The sequence below is a fragment of the Oncorhynchus kisutch genome, linkage group LG21 (assembly GCF_002021735.2).
Source record: "Oncorhynchus kisutch isolate 150728-3 linkage group LG21, Okis_V2, whole genome shotgun sequence".
Lineage (NCBI taxonomy): Eukaryota > Metazoa > Chordata > Actinopteri > Salmoniformes > Salmonidae > Oncorhynchus > Oncorhynchus kisutch.
In genome coordinates this window covers 26,825,944-26,852,577 of record NC_034194.2, presented here as the reverse complement: position 1 = coordinate 26,852,577, position 26,634 = coordinate 26,825,944, and the positions used below count along the sequence as shown (strand labels likewise).

Here is a 26,634-nt window from a genome sequence, read left to right as displayed (position 1 = left end):
TGAACATTTTTGAGCCAGATTCTAATTGGAATTTCGATTTTAATGCTCCTTTTAATAGCATAGAATGCTCTTCTTGCTTTGTCTCTCAGCTCATTCACAGCCATGTGAAAGCTACCTGTGTTGCTGATATTTAGTCCTATGTATGTGTCGTTTTTGGTGTGTTCTAATAGAACTGTGTCCAAATAGAATTTATATTTGTCATCCTTATTTACGGACCTTTTTTGGAATATCATCGTTTTTTAGGTTAACGGTCAGAGCCCAGGTCTGACAGAACCTGTAAAGACGATCTAGCACCAGGTCATCTGCTTACAGCAGACACTTGATTTCAGTGTTGTGTAGGGTGATACCAGGTGCTGCCGATTCTTCTAATGTTTTTGCCAATTCATTAATGTAGATGTTAAATAGTGTTGGACTTATTGGGCAGCCCTGTTTCACTCCCCGTCCCTGAGAGAAGAAGTCTGTTTGCTTGTTGCCAATTTTAACCGCACATTTGTTTTAGTGTACATTGATTTAATAAAATCATATGTTTTCCCTCCAATACCACTTTCTATTAGTTTATAAAAAAGACCTTCGTGCCAAATTGAATCAAATGCTTTCCTGAAATCTACAAAACATGAGTAGATTTAGCCTTTGTTTTGGTTTACTTGTTTATCAATTAGAGTGTGGAGGGTGTAATGTGATTGGTGTGATCAATCCCTGGTTCCAAATATCGGGATAAATACCTGCAGTGAGGATAATGTTGAAGAGTTTGAGTATAGCCAATTTGAATTTGTGGTCTGTATATAATTTCATTTAAAATACCATCAGCACCACAGGCCTTTTTGGGTTGGAGAGTGCCTAGTTTTTCCAATAATTATTCTTCTGTAATTGGGGTATCCACAGGATTCTGATAGTCTTTGACTGCTGATTCAAGGATTTGTAATTTTTCTTGTATATCTTGTTGTTCTTGGCTCTTTGTTATATTGCTGTAGAGGTTTGCAAAGTGATTTCTCCCCATATCCCCATTTTGGATAGCAAATTCCTCATGATGAGGTTTGTTTAATTTATTCCAATTCTCCCAGAAGTGGTTTGATTCTATGGATTCCTGGATTCCATCCAGCTGATTTCTAATGTTCTGTTCCTCTGTTCTTAGTGTGTGTTTGTATTGCTTCAGTGTTTCCCCATATTGAAGGCCTATATTTTTGTTGTCTGGTTCTGTGTTTTTGATTAGATATATTTCTCAATGACTTTCTTAGATTTTTGCAATCATTATCAAACCATTTTTCATTATCTGTTATTTCTGGTTTGCTCTTAAGCTTCTTTAGATTAGCCAAGGAGGCTAAACGGCCAAATTTACACCTTCATTGCTGTAGGAGAATGTTAAGGCTAAAAAGTTGTCCAGGAGAGATTGTATTTTTTGGCTACTAATTGCTTTCTGGTCGATGTCTGTACTGTTTGCACTCCATCTATAGGCCTGTTTTGTACCATGTCATTTATTGGGCAGTGATGCTTCATGGTTGGGTTCTGCTCTTCTCAGATACACTGTGATTTTACTGTGGTCTGAGAGAGGTGTTAGTGGGCTGACTGTGAAGGCTCTGAGAGACTCTGGGTTTAGGTCGGTGAGGAAGTCGTCTACAGTGCTGCTGCCAAGGGATGAGCTGTAGGTGTACCTACCAAAAGATTCCCCTCTCAGCCTACCATTGTCTATGTACAGACCCTGTGTTCGACAAAGCTTCACGAGTTTTTCACTTTGTCATAGTTGTTTCTGTGGGGGTATGTGGGGAGGGAAAGGTTGTTGCTTCCCGGTAGGTGTTTATCCCCATGACTGTTAATAGTGTCTTGTTCTTCTGCTGTTCTAGCATTCAGTTCTCCACAGACCAGTACGTTGCCTTGGGCCTAAAAGTGACTAATTTCCCCCTCTAGAATGGAGAAACTCTCTTCATTGAAGTAGGGTGACTGAGGGGGGAATGTATGTGGCACAGAGGAAGACGTTTTTATCTGTCAAAATAGCCTCCTTGTTGATTTTTAACCATATAAAGAATTCTCCTGTTTTGATCAATTCGATTGAATTAATTAGTTCAGATTTATTTACATGGTCATAGAGACAGTCCAGATCGAGGGTGGGATGGTGGGCCAGGTGTACCTTCCCCTAACCTTTCTCTGCCTTTCAGTCTGGCTCTGTCTTGTTAACCATGTTTTTTCAAAAAACTACCAACGATACAGTCTATTTATTCTGTGTGTCTAAGAGCAGTATGGTCACGCTATGGACTACTGACACTAACTACTACTAATGTGTGTGATAGCTGGGTGAGACAACCACTTATCGTAAGATGAAGGCATGAATTGTAAGTGGCTCTGGATAAAAGTGTCTGCTAAATGACTAAAATGTAAGTGTGTGTAGTGCTAAGAGTAGTAAGGAGGAGACGGTGGTCCAGAGGAAGACAGCGGCCAGCGCCCCCCCACCCCCCAGTGAGGAACAGATCTCCAGCAGCTCAGAGGACGACTCCGAGGACGACCGCGATGATGACGGATCAGTGTCCCAACGCTCCACCCCCGTCAAACTACTGACCGAGTCTGGGGAGAGCGTCCGCACTCAGGAGGTATGGGATGGCAAACGCGCTGACACAAACACAGGTAGCCAGCTGAGTTAAATGTCAGCTGACATGCAAACTGGACCTTGGGAGAGAAGGTGTTAACTAAATGTGAAGATTTCAACTATCGAGATTGAAAACTCATTCTGTGTCAATATAAAAAAGATTTTCAGTGTCAGGTGGAGCTCTCTTGTTTCTCCTCACATGTTCAGAACATAATGAGGTTTCTCTTGGTTTCTCTCTCGCTAACTGGCCCTCTCTCATTCCCTCTCCTTCCCATTTCTGTCTCTCTAGCCAACATTCTGTCTCCCTCTCTCACTCACGGAGTTGACCTATCGGTGTTATGTGTTATTGTCCCCTATCCATTGAGATTTTCACAATGGTCGCATAATCATTCAGATAATGAATCCATAACATGGCATACAAATGATATGTAATCAAAAGCGTATTCATCACAACACAGTTTGAGTTCTTATAGTTTGATTGAACTCCCCAGGACACTGATAGTTTTGGATGGTTTGGTTTGATGGTTTGGCTTTTTAGACAGCAGAGCTAAATGTAGAAGACTAACATACCACCGCAGCTGATATTGTGTTCTATCATCAACGTTATCCACAGTCACCAGTCTAATACATTGTATCATAATGATTATTCTAGAGTGAATCAAATACCTGAGACTGATCTATTTTCATGTGCACACACACTTCACAACAAAAAACGGGGGGCTCTCATCTCTCGCTTGTGACTCAAGGTCTCTCTCTGTGTTTCCATGACAACTGGACTGGTTGAATATTCTCCTTAGTAAGCAAGCGAGAGAGCAGAGGGGAGACAATGGGAGTTTGAATTTGAATAGGATGACCTGGAAGCGGAGCTGGGCTTTAGCCCTTTGATGCCAGCCTCAGTCAGAATACATTGTGTGGTTCTGTCCCAAATGGCACCCTATTCCCTATATAATGCACTAATTTGGACCAGAGCCCTACGGGCCTTTTCAACTGTAGTGCACTACAAAGGCAATAGTATGCCATTTGGGACACAGACATGCTGTTGGACTGGTACCCAGGTGGTAGTACCACTGTCTATTAAGAGTGGTACCATCACCTGGACCTCATGTGAGTGCTACCATAAAAGGGGTATTTAGATTGGCAGCAAGATGTGAGTAGATTCCATTGGAGCTCATTCAGGTCAGGAAATGAACTGGGGAAGATGGGGAGCATATTGAAGATGAGGAGGAATTACCAACTCATGAATTGTATAGAACTGGCCATCCTAATGAAGTAGATTACTTGGATGTAATTAATGAATGGCTCACAGTACTTTTCCCTGTGAGAGAGACAACACAATGAGTTCTCTCCTTCTCTATCCATTCTACCATCCTTTAGGTCAGTTGGTTTGGAAAGGCCTCTTCCCCTGAGTTCATATCATATCTGATATCTCTGTTTGTCAATCATAGACTGGGTAGGTCTATGGTAGTTTTGTCTCGACTTATCTCTCAAAGTCCAGTTACTGAACCTTACTCGAACGGTCATTCCCACCTTCTGTCCATCTCCTGCCCCCCTCCCTCCCTCAGGTGGTTGCCTCCTGTATGTTTTATGATGACAGCTAGGGCCTAAATTCTACTCTGCCGTAAAATGAAATACAACAAAAGCATAAATGAATAGATGGATGGACCGAGATGAAAAGAGAAATTAGGCCACTAGAAAAGAGACAGAGTAATCGACAGCCAAGCCCAGTGACGTACACCGGGACACATAAAAATGTCACGCTTTGCTTCAAAATCCCAATTGTACTCAATCTGTTGCTATAACGAGACTATTGTGTGCCACATTTGTTGTCAGCGGCGATGGTAACCCAGATGCTGTTTGGGGTCTCTTTGACCGACTAGACCCTCGTTGTGTGAAGAAGCGGCGAGGTCGGTGGTGGTGAATCAAGTTTTTGTTTTTGTGTGCCGCCAGGCAGCCACACAACATGGCTTCCGATGAGAGATCGAGAAAGGCCAGGATCCATGGAGAGAGCAGGGTAGAGAGATGAAGACAGAGCGAAAGAAAGAGATTACCCTCCTCCGCTGTCCCCTTTTATTTTATTTAACATCTTTATTCACATGCTTTTAGATGTCAATTATATGTTAATTCACATGCTTTTAGATGTCAATTATATGTTAATTCACATGCTTTTAGATGTCCATACACCTTTATGTTAATTTGCATGCTTTTAGATGTCCATACACCTTTATGTTAATTTGCATGCATTTAGATGTCCATACACCTTTGTTAATTCACATGCTTTTAGATGTCAATTATATGTTAATTCACATGCTTTTAGATGTCCATACACCTTTATGTTAATTTGCATGCGTTTAGATGTCCATACACCATTGTTAATTCACATGCTTTTAGATGTCAATTATATGTTAATTCACATGCTTTTAGATGTCCATACACCTTTATGTTAATTTGCATGCGTTTAGATGTCCATACACCATTGTTAATTCACATGCTTTTAGATGTCAATTATATGTTAATTCACATGCTTTTAGATGTCTATACACCTTTATGTTAATTCACATGCGTTTAGATGTCCATACACCTTTATGTTAATTCGCATGCTTTTAGATGTCCATACACCTTTATGTTAATTCACATGCGTTTAGATGTCCATACACCTTTGTTAATTCACATGCTTTTAGATGTCCACACACCTTTGTTAATTCACATGCTTTTAGATGTCCATACACCTTTGTTAATTCACATGCTTTTAGATGTCCATACACCTTTATGTTAATTCACATGCGTTTAGATGTCCTTACACCTTTATGTCAATTCGCATGCTTTTAGATGTCCATACACCTTTATGTTAATTCACATGCGTTTAGATGTCCATACACCTTTGTTAATTCACATGCTTTTAGATGTCCACACACCTTTGTTAATTCACATGCTTTTAGATGTCCATACACCTTTGTTAATTCACATGCTTTTAGATGTCCATACACCTTTGTTAATTCACATGCTTTTAGATGTCCATACACCTTTGTTAATTCACATGCTTTTAGATGTCCATACACCTTTGTTAATTCACATGCTTTTAGATGTCCATACACCTTTGTTAATTCACATGCTTTTAGATGTCCATACACCTTTGTTAATTCACATGCTTTTAGATGTCCATACACCTTTGTTAATTCACATGCTTTTAGATGTCCACACACCTTTATGTTAATTCACATGCGTTTAGATGTCCATACACCTTTGTTAATTCACATGCTTTTAGATGTCCATACACCTTTGCTAATTCGCATGCTTTTAGATGTCCATACACCTTTGTTAATTCACATGCGTTTAGATGTCCATACACCTTTATGTTAATTCACATGCTTTTAGATGTCCACACACCTTTATGTTAATTCACATGCTTTTAGATGTCCATACACCTTTATGTTAATTCACATGCTTTTAGATGTCCATACACCTTTATGTTAATTCACATGCTTTTAGATGTCCATACACCTTTATGTTAATTCACATGCGTTTAGATGTCCATGCACCTTTATGTTAATTCACATGCTTTTAGATGTCCATACACCTTTATGTTAATTCACATGCTTTTAGATGTCCATACACCTTTGTTAATTCACATGCTTTTAGATGTCCATACACCTTTATGTTAATTCACATGCGTTTAGATGTCCATGCACCTTTATGTTAATTCACATGCTTTTAGATGTCCATACACCTTTATGTTAATTCACATGCTTTTAGATGTCCATACACCTTTGTTAATTCACATGCTTTTAGATGTCCATACACCTTTATGTTAATTCACATGCTTTTAGATGTCCATACACCTTTATGTTAATTCACATGCTTTTAGATGTCCATACACCTTTATGTTAATTCACATGCGTTTAGATGTCCATACACCTTTATGTTAATTCACATGCTTTTAGATGTCCATACACCTTTATGTTAATTCACATGCTTTTGGATGTCCATACACCTTTATGTTAATTCACATGCTTTTAGATGTCCATACACCTTTATGTTAATTCACATGCTTTTAGATGTCCATACACCTTTGTTAATTCACATGCGTTTAGATGTCCATACACCTTTATGTTAATTCACATGCTGCTTTCTGTTTTCTGATTCATCCTCTCCCCTCCCAGTCTTTCTTGCCAGATTCACGCATCCTCACATCCCCAGTAACATCCACACTGATTGCTTTTGACAACGAGAGGCAAAAAAACATTGAATAAAATGTATATTTTTGTAAATATCCATTAACCTCAGTACTGTTTTCTCCCTCAGGCTTCATTTTTAACATGCTTCCCTCAGCTATACGTTTTCTCCCTCACGCTTCATTTATAACATGCTTCCCTCATATGTTTTCTGCCTCTTCTTGGATCTGGAGTGGGTAGCGGGGAGGGGGTCATGAATATTTTGGGATAGAAGGTTAGCGGTTAGCTCACGTGTCGCTGCCTGCGAGCCTGTCCCAGAGAATGGGTTGCTATGGCGCCAGAAAAACACAACTGATCAAATATTTAAACATCTGATCATTACCTTTCTGCTTGCTGTATAATTAGACACACTAATTCCATATTCCCCCTCTGTGTGTGTGCGTGCGTGTGAGAGTTTGTTTCTGTGTGTGTGTTTGCAAAGCTTCACTCTTGTATTTTGTTGTATCCGGCCACCTCCCTCCAGTTCTCTCGTCTTGGGCACAAACCATGGTACCAGGCTGAATCCATAGCCTTTGAATGGAAATGCTATGTTTTGTGTTGGACATAGAGCTGTCCCATCATCTCAGAGGAGATAAGTGCTTGAAAGGCTAGTGCTGTTACTTAAACCACCGCTGGACCATCCACGTTATGTAGGGACAGAAGATGGATGTACACATCACCTTTATTGTTGTTCGTATTCATTCTCACTCTAGTCTCTTGTGGTGACAATCACAGGCGTTCCAGTCTGTAGTTTTCCTATGTGGCTTTGTGTTTGCTGAAAAGCCATCTATTTTCTCCCTGCGGACTACAAAGCACACCTCGCACAGTAAACTACACTTCCCACGTCTAGTGTTTCTCAGGAGGGGAGGATGTGTTGATATGTTCTCCTCAGGTTTGGTCCCTGGTTAGAGGAAGGGGGTACAATCTGAACAGTTGCACAGTACAGTTGGAGAGCGCTTGAGGAGGTCTAGTCAGAGTTGTTCAGGATGATTTCATACTGTTTGTTTGTCTCCTTTCATCCCACTCCTCACTGTTACCTCTCACCTCTCTAACCTTTTGACCCCTAACATTTGACCCTTGCCCCCACACAGGACTTCCTGCAACAGTCCATGAGGGAAACCTATGGACTCAACCTGGCTGCGCTCCCTGCCGAGGAGGACATGCTCATATATGAGAGGTGAGACACACACACACACACACACCATGATAACAAGGGGCTTCCACGCATCATGTGAGACTGAGTCAGGTGTTTGATGATTGACTGTATGCCGAAAAGATCGATCTTCACACTGCCGTCACACTGAGTATTGCATTTCAACCCCTGTGAGCTTCTGACCTACTGACACAAAACTGCCCAAACGTCTAATCATGACGGAGACTCGTTTCGTTATGAAAGTGGTCCCTGTGAGACAAACGGAACTGATGATCAGCCAGTCTGATTCTGATCCTTTTCTCTGGACTGTTGATAATGATAATAGAAGACATCCTGTCCTGAAGACGGGGACAGGCCGTCCCATAGTCACTATTAGGGTGATGTTCTAAATTGACTCTGTCAACTGGAGAACGGCACACTAATGACCTCATGACCAGGTGAAAAATATGTCCATGTACCCATTGAGCAAGGCACTTAAACACAATGTACTCCAGGGAATCCTACTACTATGGCTGACCTTGTAAAACAACACATTTCACTGCACCTATCCGGCATATGTGACAATAAAACCATAACACCCAAACCCTTCAATTAAAACCATTTCGCCCCTAAAACACGCTGAAACAAATCCATTTGTTCTTGAATACAATGTTGTCATTAGACTAATTCTCGCTGAGTGCATCAAGGTGTGACACTGTCTACAGTCGTGGTCAAAAGTTTTGAGAATGACACAAATATTATTTTTCAAAGTCAGCTGCCTCAGTTTGTATGATGGTCATTTGCATATACTCCAGAATGTTATGAAGAGTGATCAGGTGAATTGCAATTAATTGTAAAGTCCCTCTTTGCCATGCAAATGAACTGGATCCCCAAAAACATTTCCACTGCATTTCAGCCCTGCCACAAAAGGACCAGTTGACATCATGTCAGTGATTCTCTCGTTAACACAGGTGTGAGTGTTGACGAGGACAAGGTTGTAGATCACTCTGTCATGCTGATTGAGTTCGAATAACAGACTGGAAGCTTCAAAAGGAGGGTGGTGCTTGGAATCATTGTTCTTCCTCTGTCAACCATGGTTAACTGCAAGGAAACACGTGCCGTCATCATTGCTTTGCACAAAAAGAGCTTCACAGGCAAGGATATTGCTGCCAGTAAGATTGCACCTAAATCAACCATTTATCGGATCATCGAGAACTTCAAGTAGAGCGGTTCAATTGTTGTAAAGAAGGCTTCAGGGTGCCCAAGAAAGTCCAGCAAGCGCCAGGACCTTCTCCTAAAGTTGATTCAGCTGCGGGATCGGGGCACCACCAGTACAGAGCTTGCTCAGGAATGGCAGCAGGCAGGTGTGAGTGCATCTGCATGCACAGTGAGGTGAAGACTTTTGGAGGATGGCCTGGTGTCAAGAAGGGCAGCAAAGGAGCCACTTCTCTCCAGGAAAAAACATCAGGCTGATATTCTGCAAAAGGTACAGGGATTGGACTGCTGAGGACGGGGGTAAAGTCATTTTCTCTGATGAATCCCCTTTCTGATTGTTTGGGGCATCTGGAAAAAAAAAGCTTGTCTGGAGAAGACAAGGTGAGCGCTACCATCAGTCCTGAGTCATGCCAACAGTAAAGCATCCTGAGACCATTCATGTGTGCGGTTGCTTTTCAGCCAAGGGAGTGGGCACACTCACAATTTTGGCTTAGAACACAGCCATGAATAAAGAATGGTACCAGCACATCCTCCAAGAGCAACTTCTCCCAACCATCCAGGAACAGTTTGGTGACGAACAATGCCTTTTCCAGCATGATGGAGCACCTTGCCATAAGGCAAAAGTGATAACTAAGGGGCTCGGGGGACAAAACATTGATATTTTGGGTCCATGGCCAGGAAACTCCCCAGACCTTAATCCCATTGAGAACTTGTGGTTAATCCTCAAGAGGCGGGTGGACAAACAAAAACCCACAAATTCTGACTAACTCCAAGCATTGATTATGCAAGAATGGGCTGCCATCAGTCAGGATGTGGCCCAGAAGTTCATTGACAGCATGCCAGGTTGGATTGCAGAGGTCTTGAAAAAGCCTTTGACACTTATGAAATGCTTGTAATTATACTTCAGTATTCCATAGTAACATCTGACAAAAATATCTAAAGACACTGAAGCAGCAAACTTTGAAAATTTATATTTGTGTCATTCTCAAAACTTTTGGCCACGACTGTACACAGTCTCTCAGCTCCTCATTCACATATAATCAAATGAGTAGTAATGGACACTCACAGCTAATGTTATACACTGTTGCAGTGTGGAAATAACTAGGCCCATGGCATTCACACACAGGGGCAGGATGATGGAACTCTGGCCATGCTGCTGCTCCAGTTTCAACTTCCACCTGACTGTGCTGCTGCTCTAGTTTCAACTGTTCTGCCTTATTATTATTCGACCATGCTGGTCATTTATGAACATTGAACATCTTGACCATGTTCTGTTATAATCTCCACCCGGCACAGCCAGAAGAGGACTGGCCACCCCACATAGCCTGGTTCCTCTCTAGGTTTCTTCCTAGGTATTGGCCTTTCTAGGGAGTTTTTCCTAGCCACCGTGCTTCTCCACCTGCATTGCTTGCTGTTTGGGGTTTTAGGCTGGGTTTCTGTACAGCACTTTGAGATATCAGCTGATGTACGAAGGGCTATATAAATAAATTTGATTTGATTTGATTTGATGAAGTTCATGGTCCCGGGAGGAGGATGGGGTGTTGGTCATTTTGGCATAACTCCTAGTATGTTTTGTTTTATTTCAACTTGATGATAAAATGACTGAATATTAATCAAATGCAGCACAGGCCTAAAGTGGTTTAAATCTTATAAAATCATATACACTGAGTATACCAAACATTAGGAACATCTTTCTAATGTAAACTCAGCAACAACAAAAACGTCCTCTCACTGTCAACAGTGTTTATTTTCTGTGTGTAAATATTTGTATGAACATAACAAGATTCAACAACTGAGACATAAACTGAACAAGTTCCACAGACTTGTACTAACAGATATGGAAAAATATGTCTCTAAACGAAGGGGAAGTCAAAATCCAAAGTAACAGTCAGTATCTGGTGTGGCCACCAGCTGCATTAAGTACTGCAGTGCTTCTCCTCCTCATCGACTGCACCAGATTTGCCAGTTCTTGCTGTGAGATGTTACCCCACTCTTCCACCAAGGTACCTGCAAGTTCCCGGACATTTCTGGGGGGAATGGCCCTAGCCCTCACCCTCCGATCCAACAGTTCCCAGACATGCTCAATGGGTTTGAGATCCAGGCTCTTCGCTGGCCATGGCAGAACACTGACATTCCTGTCTTGCAGGAAATCACGCATAGAACGTGCAGTATGGCTGGTGGCATTGTCATGCTGGAGGGTCATGCCAGGATGAGCATGCAGGAAGGGTACTACATGTGGGAGGAGGATGTCGTCCCTGTAATGCACAGCGTTGAGATTGCCTGAATGACAACAAGCTCAGTCCGATGATGCTGTGACACTTCGCCCCCAGACCATGACGGACCCTCCACCTCCAAATCGATCCCACTCCAGAGTACATGCCTCAGTGTAACGCTCATTCCTTCGAAGATAAATGCAAATCCGACCATCACCCCTGGTGAGACAAAACCGTGCCTCGTCGGTGAAGAGCACTTTTTGCCAGTCCTGTCTGGTCCAGTGAAGGTGGGTTTGTGCCCATAGGTGACATTGTTGCCGGTGATGTCTGGTGAGGACCTGCCTTACAACAGGCCTACAAGCCCTCAGTCCAGCCTCTGACAGCCTATTGGGGACAGTCTGATCACTGATGGAGGGATTGTGCGTTTCTGGTATAACTCGGGCAGTTGTTGCCATGCTGTACCTGTGTGATGTTCAGATGTACCGATCCTGTGCAGGTGTTGTTACACGTGGTCTGCCACTGCGAGGACGATCATCTGTCCATCCTGCCTCCCTGTAGCGCTGTCATAGGCGTCTCACAGTATGGACATTGCAATTTATTGCCCTGGCCACATCTGCAGTCCTCATGCCTCCTTGCAGCATGCCTATGGCACGTTCACGCAGATGAGCAGGGACCCTGGGCATCGTTCTTTTGGTGTTTTTCAGAGTCAGGCCTCTTTAGTGTCCTAAGTTTTTATAACTGTGACCTCAATTGCCTACCGTCTGTAAGCTGTTAGTGTCTTAACGACCGTTCCACAGGTGCATGTTCATGAATTGTTTATGGTCAAGTGTTTAGAGTTGCACCCGATGTTCCCACTAAGCTTCCCCAGGACTGCCGCACAGAAGAAATAGAAATCAGTGTAGGGATGGAACTCAGGACACAGAGGGGTACCTCAGGTTAGCTACGGCCGTCTCTTCCTCAATAAACAACTAAGTGTGTGTGTTGGGCCTTTGAAGACCCTTGGAGCCTAATCCCATCAGAACGCACACACACTCACGTCTCCCTACCTGTGGGGCGTCCTGATGGAACCACAGAAATGGAGAGATTAATCAGGCCAGGGGAACAATAAAGTTTTGTGTTTCTCGCTCTCCCCTCACAGCCCTGTATTTATAGGTGCTGTTCGTCATACTGTCCTTTGTTCCTGTGTCCTTCTGTACCCTGGTCACTCAGATATCACATTTTGGAGGAACTGAACACAGCCATTGTATAGTACTGGGAACTATTGTATGAAGATAATTATTGGTTATACGTCACCTTGCTTTTACCTTAACCAGTGGAGGCTCCTCAGAGGAGGAACGGGAGGACCACCCTCAGTGAATTTCGTAAAAATATAAATGTAAAAAAATGTAAAATGTTATCCTTTTTAGATAAAACTATATTAAATATATTATTGTCACCAAATAATTGATTAAAACACATTGTTTTGCAATAAAGGTCTACAGTAGCCTCAACAGCACTCTGTAGGGTAGCACCATGGTGTAGCCAGAAGACAGCTAGTTTCCGTCCTCCTTTTGGTACATTGACTTCAATACAAAACCTAAGAAGCTCTTGGTTCTCACACCCTTCCATAGACTTACACAGTAATTATGACAACTTCCAGAGGATGTCCTCCAACCTATCAGAGCTTTTGCAGCATGAACTGAAATGTGGTCCACCCAATCAAAGGATCAGATAATGAATCTAGTACTGAAAGCATAAGCTACAGCTAACTAGCACTGCATCTAATATGGTGAGTAGTTGACTCAAAGAGAGAGAGAGACAATAGTTGAATAGTTTTCAACAAATTCATTTCTTCAAAAATGAAGGAGAAGCATGAGAGATTCTGTACTTTTTGTCTTTTTTCAGTTTCACTTAGCTAGCAAATGCAGCTGGCTAGATTAGTTACTCAAACACCTGGCTCAAACAGAGAGGGATGCTATGTTAGCTTGCTGGCTATGACTATCCAACACTGGAACTCTTCCAAGTCAAGGTGGGCTTTTGGTTTTATTAATGTATTGCCGCTGGAGCCTGCCGGTGTAACTGCTGACTGTGACTGTACGCTGTAACGTTACTGCATGAATGTAGCAGGTTTACGAATGAGTTAGTCCTATTAGCTATGTTGACTAGGACGTTACTTTAGCTAATATGGGGACAACTATGTAGGCTGTGTGTAGTGGTTATGATATGGTTTGGCTTGGAAAGGTTTTTTTCACCTGGTCACATACAGCTGAAGTGTTGTTCATTGAAGTCTACAAACGAAGGGAAAAGGTGAGACGAGAGTGCATAGAGGCAAGAAGGAATACAAAGTGAACTGTTTGTGTGATCAGGGGTGTCTTCATTCCATCGACTTCTGTTGACAAACGTTTCTTAAACGGATGCAAACGAAACGGGGATAAAAACCTGAATTTGTCAATAGAAACCCTTGTTTGCAACTGTTGGACTAATGATTACACCCTAGATAAGCTAGATGCAGGCAAGAGATCTCGTACAACACTGTGTACTACTCCCTTCACAGAACCGTGCAAACTGGCTCTAACCAGAATAGAAAGAGGAGTGGGAGGCTCTGCTGCACAACTGAGCAAGAGGACAAGTAGATTAGAGTGTCTAGTTTGAGAAACAGACGCCTCACGAGTCCTCAACTGGCAGCTTCACTAAATAGTACCCACAAAACACCAGTCTCAACGTCAACAGTAACGAGGCGACTCCGAGATGCTGGCCTTCCAGAAATGTCAACTCAGATTTATGAACATTTGTTTGGGATTCTGTGTTTTTCTATATATTGATTACTATTTTTCAATGTTACTTTTAGTTTGGAATGAGATGTTTGACGAGCAGGCGTCCACATACTTTCCAAATTCAATGTTAAATATTTGATACAGTGTTATCTAAAAAAAAGAGGTGTGATGCTACTTACATTATCTGAAATGTTTGGTGATGTTTGGGTCTCCGTGGTGATCAGCTGTTTAAACACTGACTGTGTGTGTGTTGTTCTGCAGGTTTGCCTATCTGGGTCAGAACCAGCACAAGTTGGAGAGAACCGAACCCTCAGTCCTGGAGAACGCCATCAACGTGTAAGTTGAGCGTTTAACACACAAACAAGTACACTGTCTAATACTATTCTAATGAACAGATGGATACAGGCCTTTTCAGACGACTCTGGAAAAAATGTAATAACACATTCCTTTCTAAGTGGTCCCAAAGGGGCTTGTGGACTTGTGCTGCCTGCCTCTCCACAATTTCTCTCTTCTTATTATTGTCAATCCCCTCCCTCTATCCTCCTCAGTGGTATTCTCTCATCAGTGGTAGCCTCTCGCTCCCGTGTCCTTCTGACCCACCCAAGTGCACTGTGAACCGGGGGTTTAGAAGTGCCAGCACTCTAACACATGTTAAAGCAATGTGCGCTACGCACGCACACACACACACCATCTTATAAAAGCTTATGAACAACAGTCTCCTGGGAATAGGGTTGCAAAGCTACTGGTCATTTACTAAAGTTACTGGAATCTCTGCTAATATTGGTAATTAACAGTTCATCTATGGTAACTTTAGTCATTTATACTTTGACAAAAAACAAAGTTGATATAGTATTCACTTTTATATGTGTGTTGATATTGTCCATGAGTTTGTAGTGGATAGACCATATGGTTATTGCCTAATTGATTTAACAAAGCATCTGATCAACAATGGAATTATTTTTAATGAACTTTTCCAACTATTGACATTTTTCATGACTGCCACCAGTTTGGCACCAAAACATTTACAACAAAGAAATTACAAAGTAAATAAAAGTATGTACAAAATATATGTATTATATTTATATACTGACAACTCATATTAAGTACCAATGGTAACTAAGTTGATGGTTTTATATTTAGGATAATGTTTTACAACTTTTCATACATACAGTTGAAATCGGAAGTTTACATACACCTTAGCCAAATACATTTAAACTCAGTTTTTACAATTCCTGACATTTAATCCTCATAACAAATCCCTGTCTTTGGTCAGTTAGGATCACCACTTTATTGTAAGAATGTGACATTTCAGATTTGATTTCTTTCATCACATTCCCAGTGGGTCAGAAGTTTACATACACTCAATTAGTATTTGGTAGCATTGCCTTTAAATTGTTTAACTTGGGTCAAACGTTTCGGGTAGCCTTCCACAAGCTTTCCACAATAAGTTGGGTGAATTTTGGCCCATTCCTCCTGACAGAGCTGGTGTAATTGAGTCAGGTTTGTAGGCCTCCTTGCTCGCACATGCTTTTTCAGTTCTGCCCACACATTTTCTATAGGATTGAGGTCAGGGCTTTGTGATGGCCACTCCAATACCTTGACTTTGTTGTCCTTAAGCCATTTTGCCACAACTTTGGAAGTATGCTTGGGGTCATTGTCCATTTGGAAGACCCATTTTCGACCAAGCTTTAACTTCCTGACTGATGTCTTGAGATGTTGCTTCAATACATCCACATAATTTTCCTCCCTCATGATGCCATCTATTTTGTGAGGTGCACCAGTCCCTCCTGCAGCAAAGCATACCCACAACATGATGCTGCCACCCCCGTGCTTCACGGTTGGGATGGTGTTCTTCGGCTTGCAAGCCTCCCCCTTTTTCCTCCAAACATGGTTATTGTGGCCAAACAGTTCTATTTTTGTTTCATCAGACCAGATGACATTTCTCCAAAAAGTAGGATCTTTGTCACCATGTGCAGTTGCAAACCGTAGTCTGGCTTTTGTTATGGCAGTTTTGGAGCAGTGGCTTCTTCCTTGCTGAGCGGCCTTTCAGGTAATGTTGATATAGGACTCGTTTTATTGTGGATATAGATACTTTTGTACCTGTTTCCTCCAGCATCTTCGCAAGGTCCTTTGCTGTTTTTCTGGGATTGATTTGCACTTTTCGCACCAAATACGTCTGTCTCTAGGTGACAGAACGCATCTCCTTCCTGAGCGGTATGACGGCTGCGTGTTCCCATGGTGTTTATACTTCGGTACTATTGTTTGTACAGATGAACGTTTGGAAATTTCTCTTGTGGAGATCTACAATTTTTTTTCTGAGGTCTTTTGATTTTCCCATGATGTCAAGCAAAGAGGCACTGAGTTTGAAGGTAGGCCTTGAAATACATCCACAGGTACACCTCCAATTGACTCAAATTATGTCAATTAGCCTATCAGAAGCTTCTAAAGCCATGACATCATCATTTTCGGGAATTTTCCAAGCTGTTTAAAGGCACAGTCAACTTAGTGTATGTAAACTTCTGACCCACTGGAATTGTGATACAGTGAATTATAAGTGAAATAATCTGTCTGTAAACAATTGTTGAAAAAATTACTTGTGTCATGCACAAAGTAGATGTTCTAACCGACTTGCCAAAACTTTTAATGACTCCAAACTAAGCGTATGTAAACTTCCGACTTCAACTGTACATGTGATATGAGTAATGTAAGATATGTAAACATTATTAAAGTGGCATTGTTTAAAGTGACTCGTGATCCATTTATTAAAGTGATCGAGTCTCAATGTGGTCAGCCACTCTGAGTTAGTGGTGGCTGTTTAACAGTCTGATGGCCTTGAGATAGAAGCTGTTTCTCAATCTCTCGGTTCCAGCTTTGATGCACCTGTACTGAACTCGCCTTCTGGATGATTGCGGTGTGAACAGGCATTGGCTTCGGTGGTTGTTGTCATTCACAAAGAAGATGTCCTAACAGACTTGCCAAAACTATAGTTTGATAACAAGACATTTGTGGAGTGGTTGAAAAATGATTTTAATGACTCCAGCCTCAGTGGATGTCAACTTCTGACTTCAACTGTATTTTTTTTTTAAGGCCCAGTGCAGTGAAGAATTAGATTTTCTGTTTTTTATATATATTTCCACACAATGGGGTTGGAATAATACTGTGAATCTGTGAAAATGATGCTAAAGCCCTTTTAGTGTAAGAGCTGTTTGTAAAGACACCCTGAAATGTCAGCCTTTGCCGGTGGGATGGAGTTTTGACCTGCCTGGTGACATCACCACTAGTTAATAGACCCATAAGAAAGAGCATTCCAAACCTCTCTGCCAATAACAGGTAGTTTTCAGTTTTTCCCCGCCCCACTCAGATCACTACCAGACAGTCGTAGCAAAATTCTTGCTTGAGAAATTGCAGGGGGAAATTGGGAGAGAGGGACGGCAAAACGCTGTATCCTTGTGTTTGATTTCTATCCATCTCCCCCTCCTTCCTTGGCACCCCACTCCCTCCATCCACAGCCTCATCCCCCTTGAGACCTGTCTCACCCATTGACTTAGGCATGGAGGGGATGATATTACATGAGGACAGGCTCTACACTCACAGACTCCCAGTACAATCTTGATCACATTTATCCTCATTTAATTTCCTTTTCCAGTAGCCCTTTCCACTCACAACACCCGTCATCCCATATACGGGTTGAAAATGGCTGATTTTCTCATTGATAAGTGCCTAAATTGGAACGCAGTAGCTGTACAGTTACATGCTATACGGGACATCAGCGCTCATGTTCTCGGCTTGAGGAAATGTAGCAAGCACACTTGTATATCTTTTGACTGACAGTCGTTTTAAACTTGAGAACCACTCTCAACAAGAACATGCCCGCATCCCTCCCACTAATGGGCCTACATTTGTATGTTTGTTGTTGTCTGAGTGAGGGAAATGTGGAAGGCGACATGTCGTGAGGAGTCTGTGTTTTAAAAGACGAGTCGATAAGGGTTATATTAAATACAGATTTAATGTCATAAAAGCACACACCCGTGATTCCAAATCTGCAATTCATATCATCTTTAATCCACAGTTACATGGATGACCTGCCTTATACTCAGAGTTGTCCTGAACAGAAGGAGCTTATGTTTGTTGTATTGGGAAGAAAATTTCCCGCGGAATACGCACATGAATGCACTCATGACTCCATTCGATGCGCACCTAAATTACAATCGGTTTGTCTGAAGTGCCTTTTGAAGCCTAACACTGTAAGATTATATTTTATAACTTTGCTTATTGTATTGGCAACAATGTTAGCTTTCAATATAATGAATGTTTTTGGATTGCGTGAACAACAACTGTGACTGTGTGGACACGGGGTTGTGTTCCAAACAAAACAACTGTGATTGTGTGGACACGGGGTTGTGTTCCAAACAAAACAACTGTGATTGTGTGGACACGGGGTTGTGTTCCAAACAAAACAACTGTGATTGTGTGGACACGGGGTTGTGTTCCAAACAAAACAACTGTGATTGTGTGGACACGGGGTTGTGTTCCAAACAAAACAACAACAACTGTGACTGTGTGGACACGGGGTTGTGTTCCAAACAAAACAACTGTGATTGTGTGGACACGGGGTTGTGTTCCAAACAAAACAACAACAACTGTGACTGTGTGGACACGGGGTTGTGTTCCAAACAAAACAACTGTGATTGTGTGGACACGGGGTTGTGTTCCAAACAAAACAACTGTGATTGTGTGGAAACGGGGTTGTGTTCCAAACAAAACAACAACTGTGATTGTGTGGACACTGGGTTGTGTTCAAAACAACAACTGTGATTGTGTGGACACGGGGTTGTGTTCCAAACAAAACAACAACAACTGTGATTGTGTGGACACGGGGTTGTGTTCCAAACAAAACAACAACAACTGTGATTGTGTGGACACGGGGTTGTGTTCCAAACAAAACAACAACAACTGTGATTGTGTGGACACGGGGTTGTGTTCCAAACAAAACAACAACTGTGATTGTGTGAACACGGGGTTGTGTTCCAAACAAAACAACAACAACTGCGATTGTGTGGACACGGGGTTGTGTTCCAAACAAAACAACAACAACTGCGATTGTGTGGACACGGGGTTGTGTTCCAAACAAAACAACAACTGCGATTGTGTGGACACGGGGTTGTGTTCCAAACAAAACAACAACAACTGCGATTGTGTGGACACGGGGTTGTGTTCCAAACAAAACAACAACTGCGATTGTGTGGACACGGGGTTGTGTTCCAAACAAAACAACAACAACTGTGACTGTGTGGACACGGGGTTGTGTTCCAAACAAAACAACAACAACTGTGATTGTGTGGACACGGGGTTGTGTTCCAAACAAAACAACAACTGTGATTGTGTGGACACGGGGTTGTGTTCCAAACAAAACAACAACAACTGTGATTGTGTGGACACAGGGTTGTGTTCCAAACAAAACAACAACAACTGTGATTGTGTGGACACGGGGTTGTGTTCCAAACAAAACAACAACAACTGTGATTGTGTGGACACAGGGTTGTGTTCCAAACAAAACAACTACAACTGTGATTGTGTGGACACAGGGTTGTGTTCCAAACAAAACAACAACAACTGTGATTGTGTGGACACAGGGTTGTGTTCCAAACAAAACAACTACAAGTGTGATTGTGTGGACACAGGGTTGTGTTCCAAACAAAACAACTACAAGTGTGCTTGCTTCATTTCCTCAATTTGCAAAGCTAGGAGAGCTCAAAAAAGCACCTTGAAAGCTATTTCCTTGAGTCATAAAGGTGCATTGAAATGACTGAACTGTGCACAGTTTGGAGAGGTGTGTGGACACTTGGAGTTGCCAGTTAGACCTCACTCAAACCCTAACTCTATTATGTTACTGAATGTATCCAGAGTATTTTCAGATTTTATTATTGACAAATGCTGTGAAATGTACAGTAAATGTAAAATGCACATCAAATCAACAGTGTTAATGTTGGGATTCAGTCTTGTCAGGTGAACTGTTGTGTCCTCACCTTTTGCTCTGATCATTTCCCCATAATCTCCAATGTTTTTCTAGCATTGTCATGTGCTTTTTATAGGTCTTCTGTAAGAAACATTTCAATTTGACCTTATCCATGTAGGCCAATTCCCATGAGTGTAAAGGGTTAAAGCAAAGAAAAAAATGTAGAAACACGTGTTTTGACTGCATTGTCCATTCCTTCTAGGCAGTTCCAGACTCCGAGGAGAGGTGGGTTTAGTGTTAGATGGGCTGAATGGTTTTCAGGTCCAAAGCATTGTGTGGCCCTCCAGTAAAATGAGGAATACATCTTGCACTTTCATTCACCGATCACGATACTTTGGCGCCGATTCTATATGTATTGCGATTCTCATGATTCTATATTTATTGCGATTCGATGTTCCAAACATATTTCTCACCATATGTCTGCTGCAGAGGAACAAGAGAAGCCATGAGAATGTTTTGATCAGTCATGGAATAATAATAATAATAATAATAATCAGTCATGGCATAATAATAATAATAATAATAATGATCAGTCATGGCATAATAATAATAATAATAATAATGATCAGTCATGGCATAATAATAATAATAATAATCAGTCATGGCATAATAATAATAATAATAATAATAATAATAATAATAATAATAATAATAATGATCAGTCATGGCATAATAATAATAATAATAATGGTCAGTCATGGCATAATAATAATAATAATAATGATCAGTCATGGCATAATAATAATAATAATAATAATAATAATAATAATAATAATAATAATAATAATAATAATGATCAGTCATGGCATAATAATAATAATAATAATGGTCAGTCATGGCATAATAATAATAATAATAATGATCAGTCATGGCATAATAATAATAATAATAATAATAATAATAATAATAATGATCAGTCATGGCATAATAATAATAATAATAATAATAATAATAATGATCAGTCATGGCATAATAATAATAATAATAATGATCAGTCATGGCATAAAAGTGCTGAAAACAAATTGGCTTCCTAATTAAAAAGAAGGAGAACAAGCTTCTCAAAATATGTGTACATGTATCTATCCCCCCACCCATCACTACTGCCTGTTAGATCTAGTGGACAAGCCGATTGGGTTGTAGCACCCTAAAATCCTGCAATCCTCTGGTCCAGGGTATTCAACTCTTACCCTACGAGGTCCGGAACCTGCTGGTTCTCTGTTCTACCTGAACATTAATTGCACCCACCTGGTGTCCCAGGTCTAAATCAGTCCCTGATTAGAGGGGAACAATGGGGAAACAAAGCAGTGGAACTGAGTTTGAGGGCTCTGTTGTGTGTGTCTGTGTGGCATTAGACTGCTTAATGGGTTCACGCAATCACACCTCCACAGTCACATCCTTAATGTAGGTGACCATTATTGGGATAATGTTAATTAGCTGTGTGTGTGTGTGTGTGTCTCAGAGGTGAGGGTGGTCTTCTAATACCTCAATCCTTCATCACCACCCACACACCTGCCCTGAGTGCATTCACCCTTTCATAGAACCCTTGTTCATCTCCACAGCCTGTTGTCACGGTAACACACTTTCGTCTCATCCATCTCCTGGACGTTGAAGTGGTTGACGCACAGCAATCCATCTACACACACACTCACACAGACACACTTGTTGCTCTCTTCCTGGCTCAGTTTGATTGAGGCTAGAACAATAAAAGTCTTCAGTACCTTCCATAATAACCATGGCGAGAATTAGTCTGAATAGGGGAACTTTCAGAGAACCCTTTGAGAGGTTTGGAGGGTTAGATTGTTTGTTTTTGTTTCGCTGCAAAAAATATAGACTGGAGACAGGATGGAAGGAGAGCCATGTGTGTTATCAGGGTCTATTTACTGAATCAACGTGTTGCTGTGGATTCACATCACTGTAGAGATCAGTCAACCTCACAGCCAGAGGTTCCAAAATCTGAGGCAGAAAGGGAGCGATACGGAGAGAGAGACACACCAAATGAGACAGAAAGAGACAGCAATAGGGAGAGCGAGACAGGTAGAGAGAGAAACCTCAGATCCGTCTCACAGGAGATTGAATTCGAAGTGGAGCTGGAACAGTGGACAGTGGAGCTCTAGATAAGCTGTTTTCTTTCTCTCAGGCAGTGCAGAAAAGGTCATGTATTTCTTTGCAGAACGTGTGTGTGTGTTGTCCTCACATGCGCTTGGTAGTAGGAACCAGCCATCAGCATTGTTGACCTCACATGCGCTTGGTAGTAGGAACCGGCCATCAGCATTGTTGACCTCACATGCGCTTGGTAGTTGGAACCAGCCATCAGCATTGTTGACCTCACATGCGCTTGGTAGTAGGAACCAGCCATCAGCATTGTTGACCTCACATGCGCTTGGTAGTAGGAACCAGCCATCAGCATTGTTGACCTCACATGCGCTTGGTAGTAGGAACCAGCTGTCAGCATTGTTGACCTCACATGCACTTGGTAGTAGGAACCAGCCGTCAGCATTGTTGACCTCACATGCACTTGGTAGTAGGAACCAGCCGTCAGCATTGTTGACCTCACATGCACTTGGTAGTAGGAACCAGCCATCAGCATTGTTGACCTCACATGCACTTGGTAGTAGGAACCAGCCATCAGCATTGTTGACCTCACATGCACTTGGTAGTAGGAACCAGCCATCAGCATTGTTGACCTCACATGCACTTGGTAGTAGGAACCAGCCGTCAGCATTGTTGACCTCGCATGCACTTGGTAGTAGGAACCAGCCATCAGCATTGTTGACCTCGCATGCACTTGGTAGTAGGAACCAGCCATCAGCATTGTTGACCTCGCATGCACTTGGTAGTAGGAACCAGCCGTCAGCATTGTTGACCTCGCATGCGCTTGGTAGTAGGAACCAGCCATCAGCATTGTTGACCGCACATGCACTTGGTAGTAGGAACCAGCCATCAGCATTGTTGACCTCACATGCACTTGGTAGTAGGAACCAGCCGTCAGCATTGTTGACCTCGCATGCCCTTGGTAGTAGGAACCAGCCATCAGCATTGTTGACCTCACATGCGCTTGGTAGTAGGAACCAGCCGTCAGCATTGTTGACCTCACATGCACTTGGTAGTAGGAACCAGCCGTCAGCATTGTTGACCTCACATGCACTTGGTAGTAGGAACCAGCCGTCAGCATTGTTGACCTCACTTGCACTTGGTAGTAGGAACCAGCCGTCAGCATTGTTGACCTCACATGCACTTGGTAGTAGGAACCAGCCGTCAGCTTTGTTGACCTCACATGCACTTGGTAGTAGGAACCAGACGTCAGCATTGTTGACCTCACATGCACTTGGTAGTAGGAACCAGCCGTCAGCATTGTTGACCTCACATGCACTTGGTAGTAGGAACCAGCCGTCAGCATTGTTGACCTCACATGCACTTGGTAGTAGGAACCAGCCGTCAGCATTGTTGACCTCACATGCGCTTGGTAGTAGGAACCAGCCATCAGCATTGTTGACCTCCATCACATTTTGAATGAATTTAACTGTAAAAGTTATTCTTATCTGCACTACATCATCCCGCATATATTTTTAGCCGCAATAAGCCTGTTTCATAGAAACAACTCTGCTTGGAAAATGTACATTGTTTTTATCGGGATTTTGTCACCATTTGGATGGAAACCTTGCTAGTGTCTTCTCTCTTATTCACGTATTCACCTACATTTTTTTTCCTCTCGGGAGAGGAGAGTTTCCACACCTCAACTGTTTCTCTCTCTCAGGTGCCCAGAAACCACACAAACACACACACTCGATTCACAGCCAGGGACTAGGGGGACAGGGGAACCAGTAAAAAGAGTGAGAATGAGAGGACAAAGAACAGAAAAGTAATTTGATTTACTACAGAGGAAGTGGGTCATCAAACGTGCTGGGACAACTAAGAGGAAGACCAGTGTTGCTACAGGAAATAGTGGTAGGAAAGGTGGAACATGTGAAACGATTAGGTTGAGTTCTACTCCACTTCCTGGTATTGTTCATCCTAGCTATCTTGTGACTGTTTGCTTTGCTCTGACTCACCCAAAACACTTCAGTCACAAGTGCTTCTCTATCAAGGCTAACTACTGTACATCACTCAGTGACCCACTGGAAGCCTCACTGTGTTGTCTTGGTGACCTCTCAGCCAACATCCGCTATCAGAAGTCAGTTTAGTACTGTGTGCTGAGTGTACATATCAAGCTCTTTTACAATAAGAGAGTTGTTACCGCCAAGCAGAACAGACACATTGTACCTCCACATCCACATGTTGTTCTTTTTCAGTCATAAAAGCACTTGATGTTAAGTCTAGCCCAATGGCCGGCCCCATTGCTCAATACTGGCTTTTTACTAAAGTGCTCTGCTCTGATGAATTCTGTGTCATTCTGTCATGTTGTATATTCTGTGACGTTCTGAAAGCGGGGGGGTAGTGTTGAGTGCTGTGAGAAAAAGTGGTCTATGAAATGTCTGTATAGTGGGTATGTGCATGAGGCTGGTGGGTGGGGTGGGGTTGTGGTGTGGTGTGGCCACCCTCCAGAAGGATGACTTGAGAAACCTGAAGTAGCTAATGAGCTGTGTAGATGACTTCCACACAAGTTATTATTAGTGATTACCAGGGCTGTAGAAATACCAACATTTCTCTCTCCCTCCCTGCATCCCCAATCATCTACAAATCTGTCTTGTGACCCATTCTCTTCTTTTAGGAACACGTTTCAGTTTAAAAATGTCACTTTTCTGCAGAACACATTTTGGTCTGTTTAGCTTAGTTATCTGACACGTGAATCACTACTACCTACAGCTACTGTACGACAGTAACTTATATCCAGCATGAGTTTAGCATTTGTTTTATTTTTCACCTCTCCCTCTTGTCTCTCTCTCTCTCCAGTGTTCCTGTGTCATGCTTTACGACTGACAGTATATACGAGGTGTCGTCTCCGCAGGTGGACAGGGACAACAGGGAGGTGTTTGAGGGCCACGTGCTAACTGGCCTTGGCCAGGTGAGATCACTGTGCCGAGAGGACATACTCATGTACAGAGAGTATATCAAGAACAGGTACATGTGATGTGAGAGGCTCCATAATCATAGAAATAGAATGAATAGAATGGTCATCCCCATTAAAGTCAATGATGGCATAATGGGTGGACTGGTGGCCATTGTGAGTGTACCCATAAGGAGCAAAGCAGGAAGTAAAAGCAGGAAGTGTGCCATCAATCTGTGATGTGATCTGTTAAGTCAACTCAACTGACATGACAAAAAAAAATACATTCCATTGTAAGAGCCACATCAGTTAGCATCATTTGAATTAACATTCTACATTACCATGGAAATGATTTAATCAACAGGCAGCCATTACACGTGTACCCATGAGTTTACCAGTCATATTGCCAGGGTCTGAGATTCCAAGCCTGTTCTATTCATTCTATTTCTATGGCCATAACCAACTCGCAACCATCGATCAACCACATCTCAACGTTGGATCAACCACGCTCTTGACCACAGCCCCATTACCTGCAAGGAGAGTGGATTGTGGTTTCATGGTATACAGTGGACTCTCAATCAAAGGCTTCTCAGGCTGATGAGATGACCGTTAGTGAGTGTTTCCAGAAGAGGCAGGACAATATTCCTAGTCTGTTTTATGACTTCATATTTTTCAGTAGTTATTTTAGAGTGACAGCAGTAAAGGATGAAAACAGGTTATTTATTTCAGTTATTTTAGTCATGATCATGTATGGCTTCCAAGGTTAAACAAGTGTTTCATTGTTTTCTTTTTCTCTCTCTTGCCATTTTAAACACATCCCTGTTTTTTTTAATGTAGCTTTTGAGTTTTACACACATTTAGCACAGCTGTCGTTTTTTCTGTTTGGATGTTGGACAAAATAAACTTATCATGTTTACAAAACTAATTGATTTAATTCTATTTCATATAAATAATGATTTTTATTTAGCTTTCTTTAGAACAACTGCCTATCTAAATACTGAGGGCGAATAAGTGTGTAGCGCCATATTAAACTTGTATATTTATTAAATGTCATGTAAATCTAAATGTGATGTTTCATTGGTGAGTGGACTACAGTAGCATCCTTAGAGAACAAGACCAAGCCACACTCCTTCCGTCTCTTCTCTCCTTCCTATCCTCTACAGCTGTCACTAAAAGAACTGCACATGTCAGACACACACTGACAGTACTGTATACTCATTCATGGATGATTTGTCTGGTTGTGACTTTGGGCTGTGTGCTCTACTGTTGTATCTCTCAATCGTTTTGTCTCGCTCTGTCTCTGTGTCTCTCCCTCGCTCTCTGTCTCTCTGAGTGTGTGTCTCTCCCTCGCTCTCTGTCTCTGAGTGTGTGTGTGTCTCTCCCTCGCTCTCTGTCTCTCTGAGTGTGTCTCTCCCTCGCTCTCTGTCTCTCTGAGTGTATGTCTCTCCCTCGCTCTCTGTCTCTCTGAGTGTGTCTCTCCCTCGATCTCTGTTTCTCTGAGTGTGTGTATGTCTCCCTCGCTCTCTGTCTCTCTGAGT

At 42.1% G+C, this 26,634-nt stretch overlaps 1 protein-coding gene across 2 annotated transcripts in view; it reads left to right on the top strand.

Moving 5' to 3' along the window:
• Positions 1-26,021, top strand: part of fig4a (FIG4 phosphoinositide 5-phosphatase a) — a 97,201-nt gene extending 71,180 nt beyond the window's left edge. For both annotated transcript variants that reach the window (XM_020454975.2, XM_020454976.2), the window contains 4 exons: positions 2,381-2,579; positions 7,875-7,960; positions 14,358-14,432; positions 25,003-26,021. In XM_020454975.2, coding sequence (XP_020310564.1) covers positions 2,381-2,579; positions 7,875-7,960; positions 14,358-14,432; positions 25,003-25,180 — 538 coding nt within the window. In that variant the 3' untranslated portion in view covers positions 25,181-26,021. The remainder of the gene's footprint in view (positions 1-2,380; positions 2,580-7,874; positions 7,961-14,357; positions 14,433-25,002) is intronic.
• Positions 26,022-26,634: the final 613 nt, after the last annotated feature.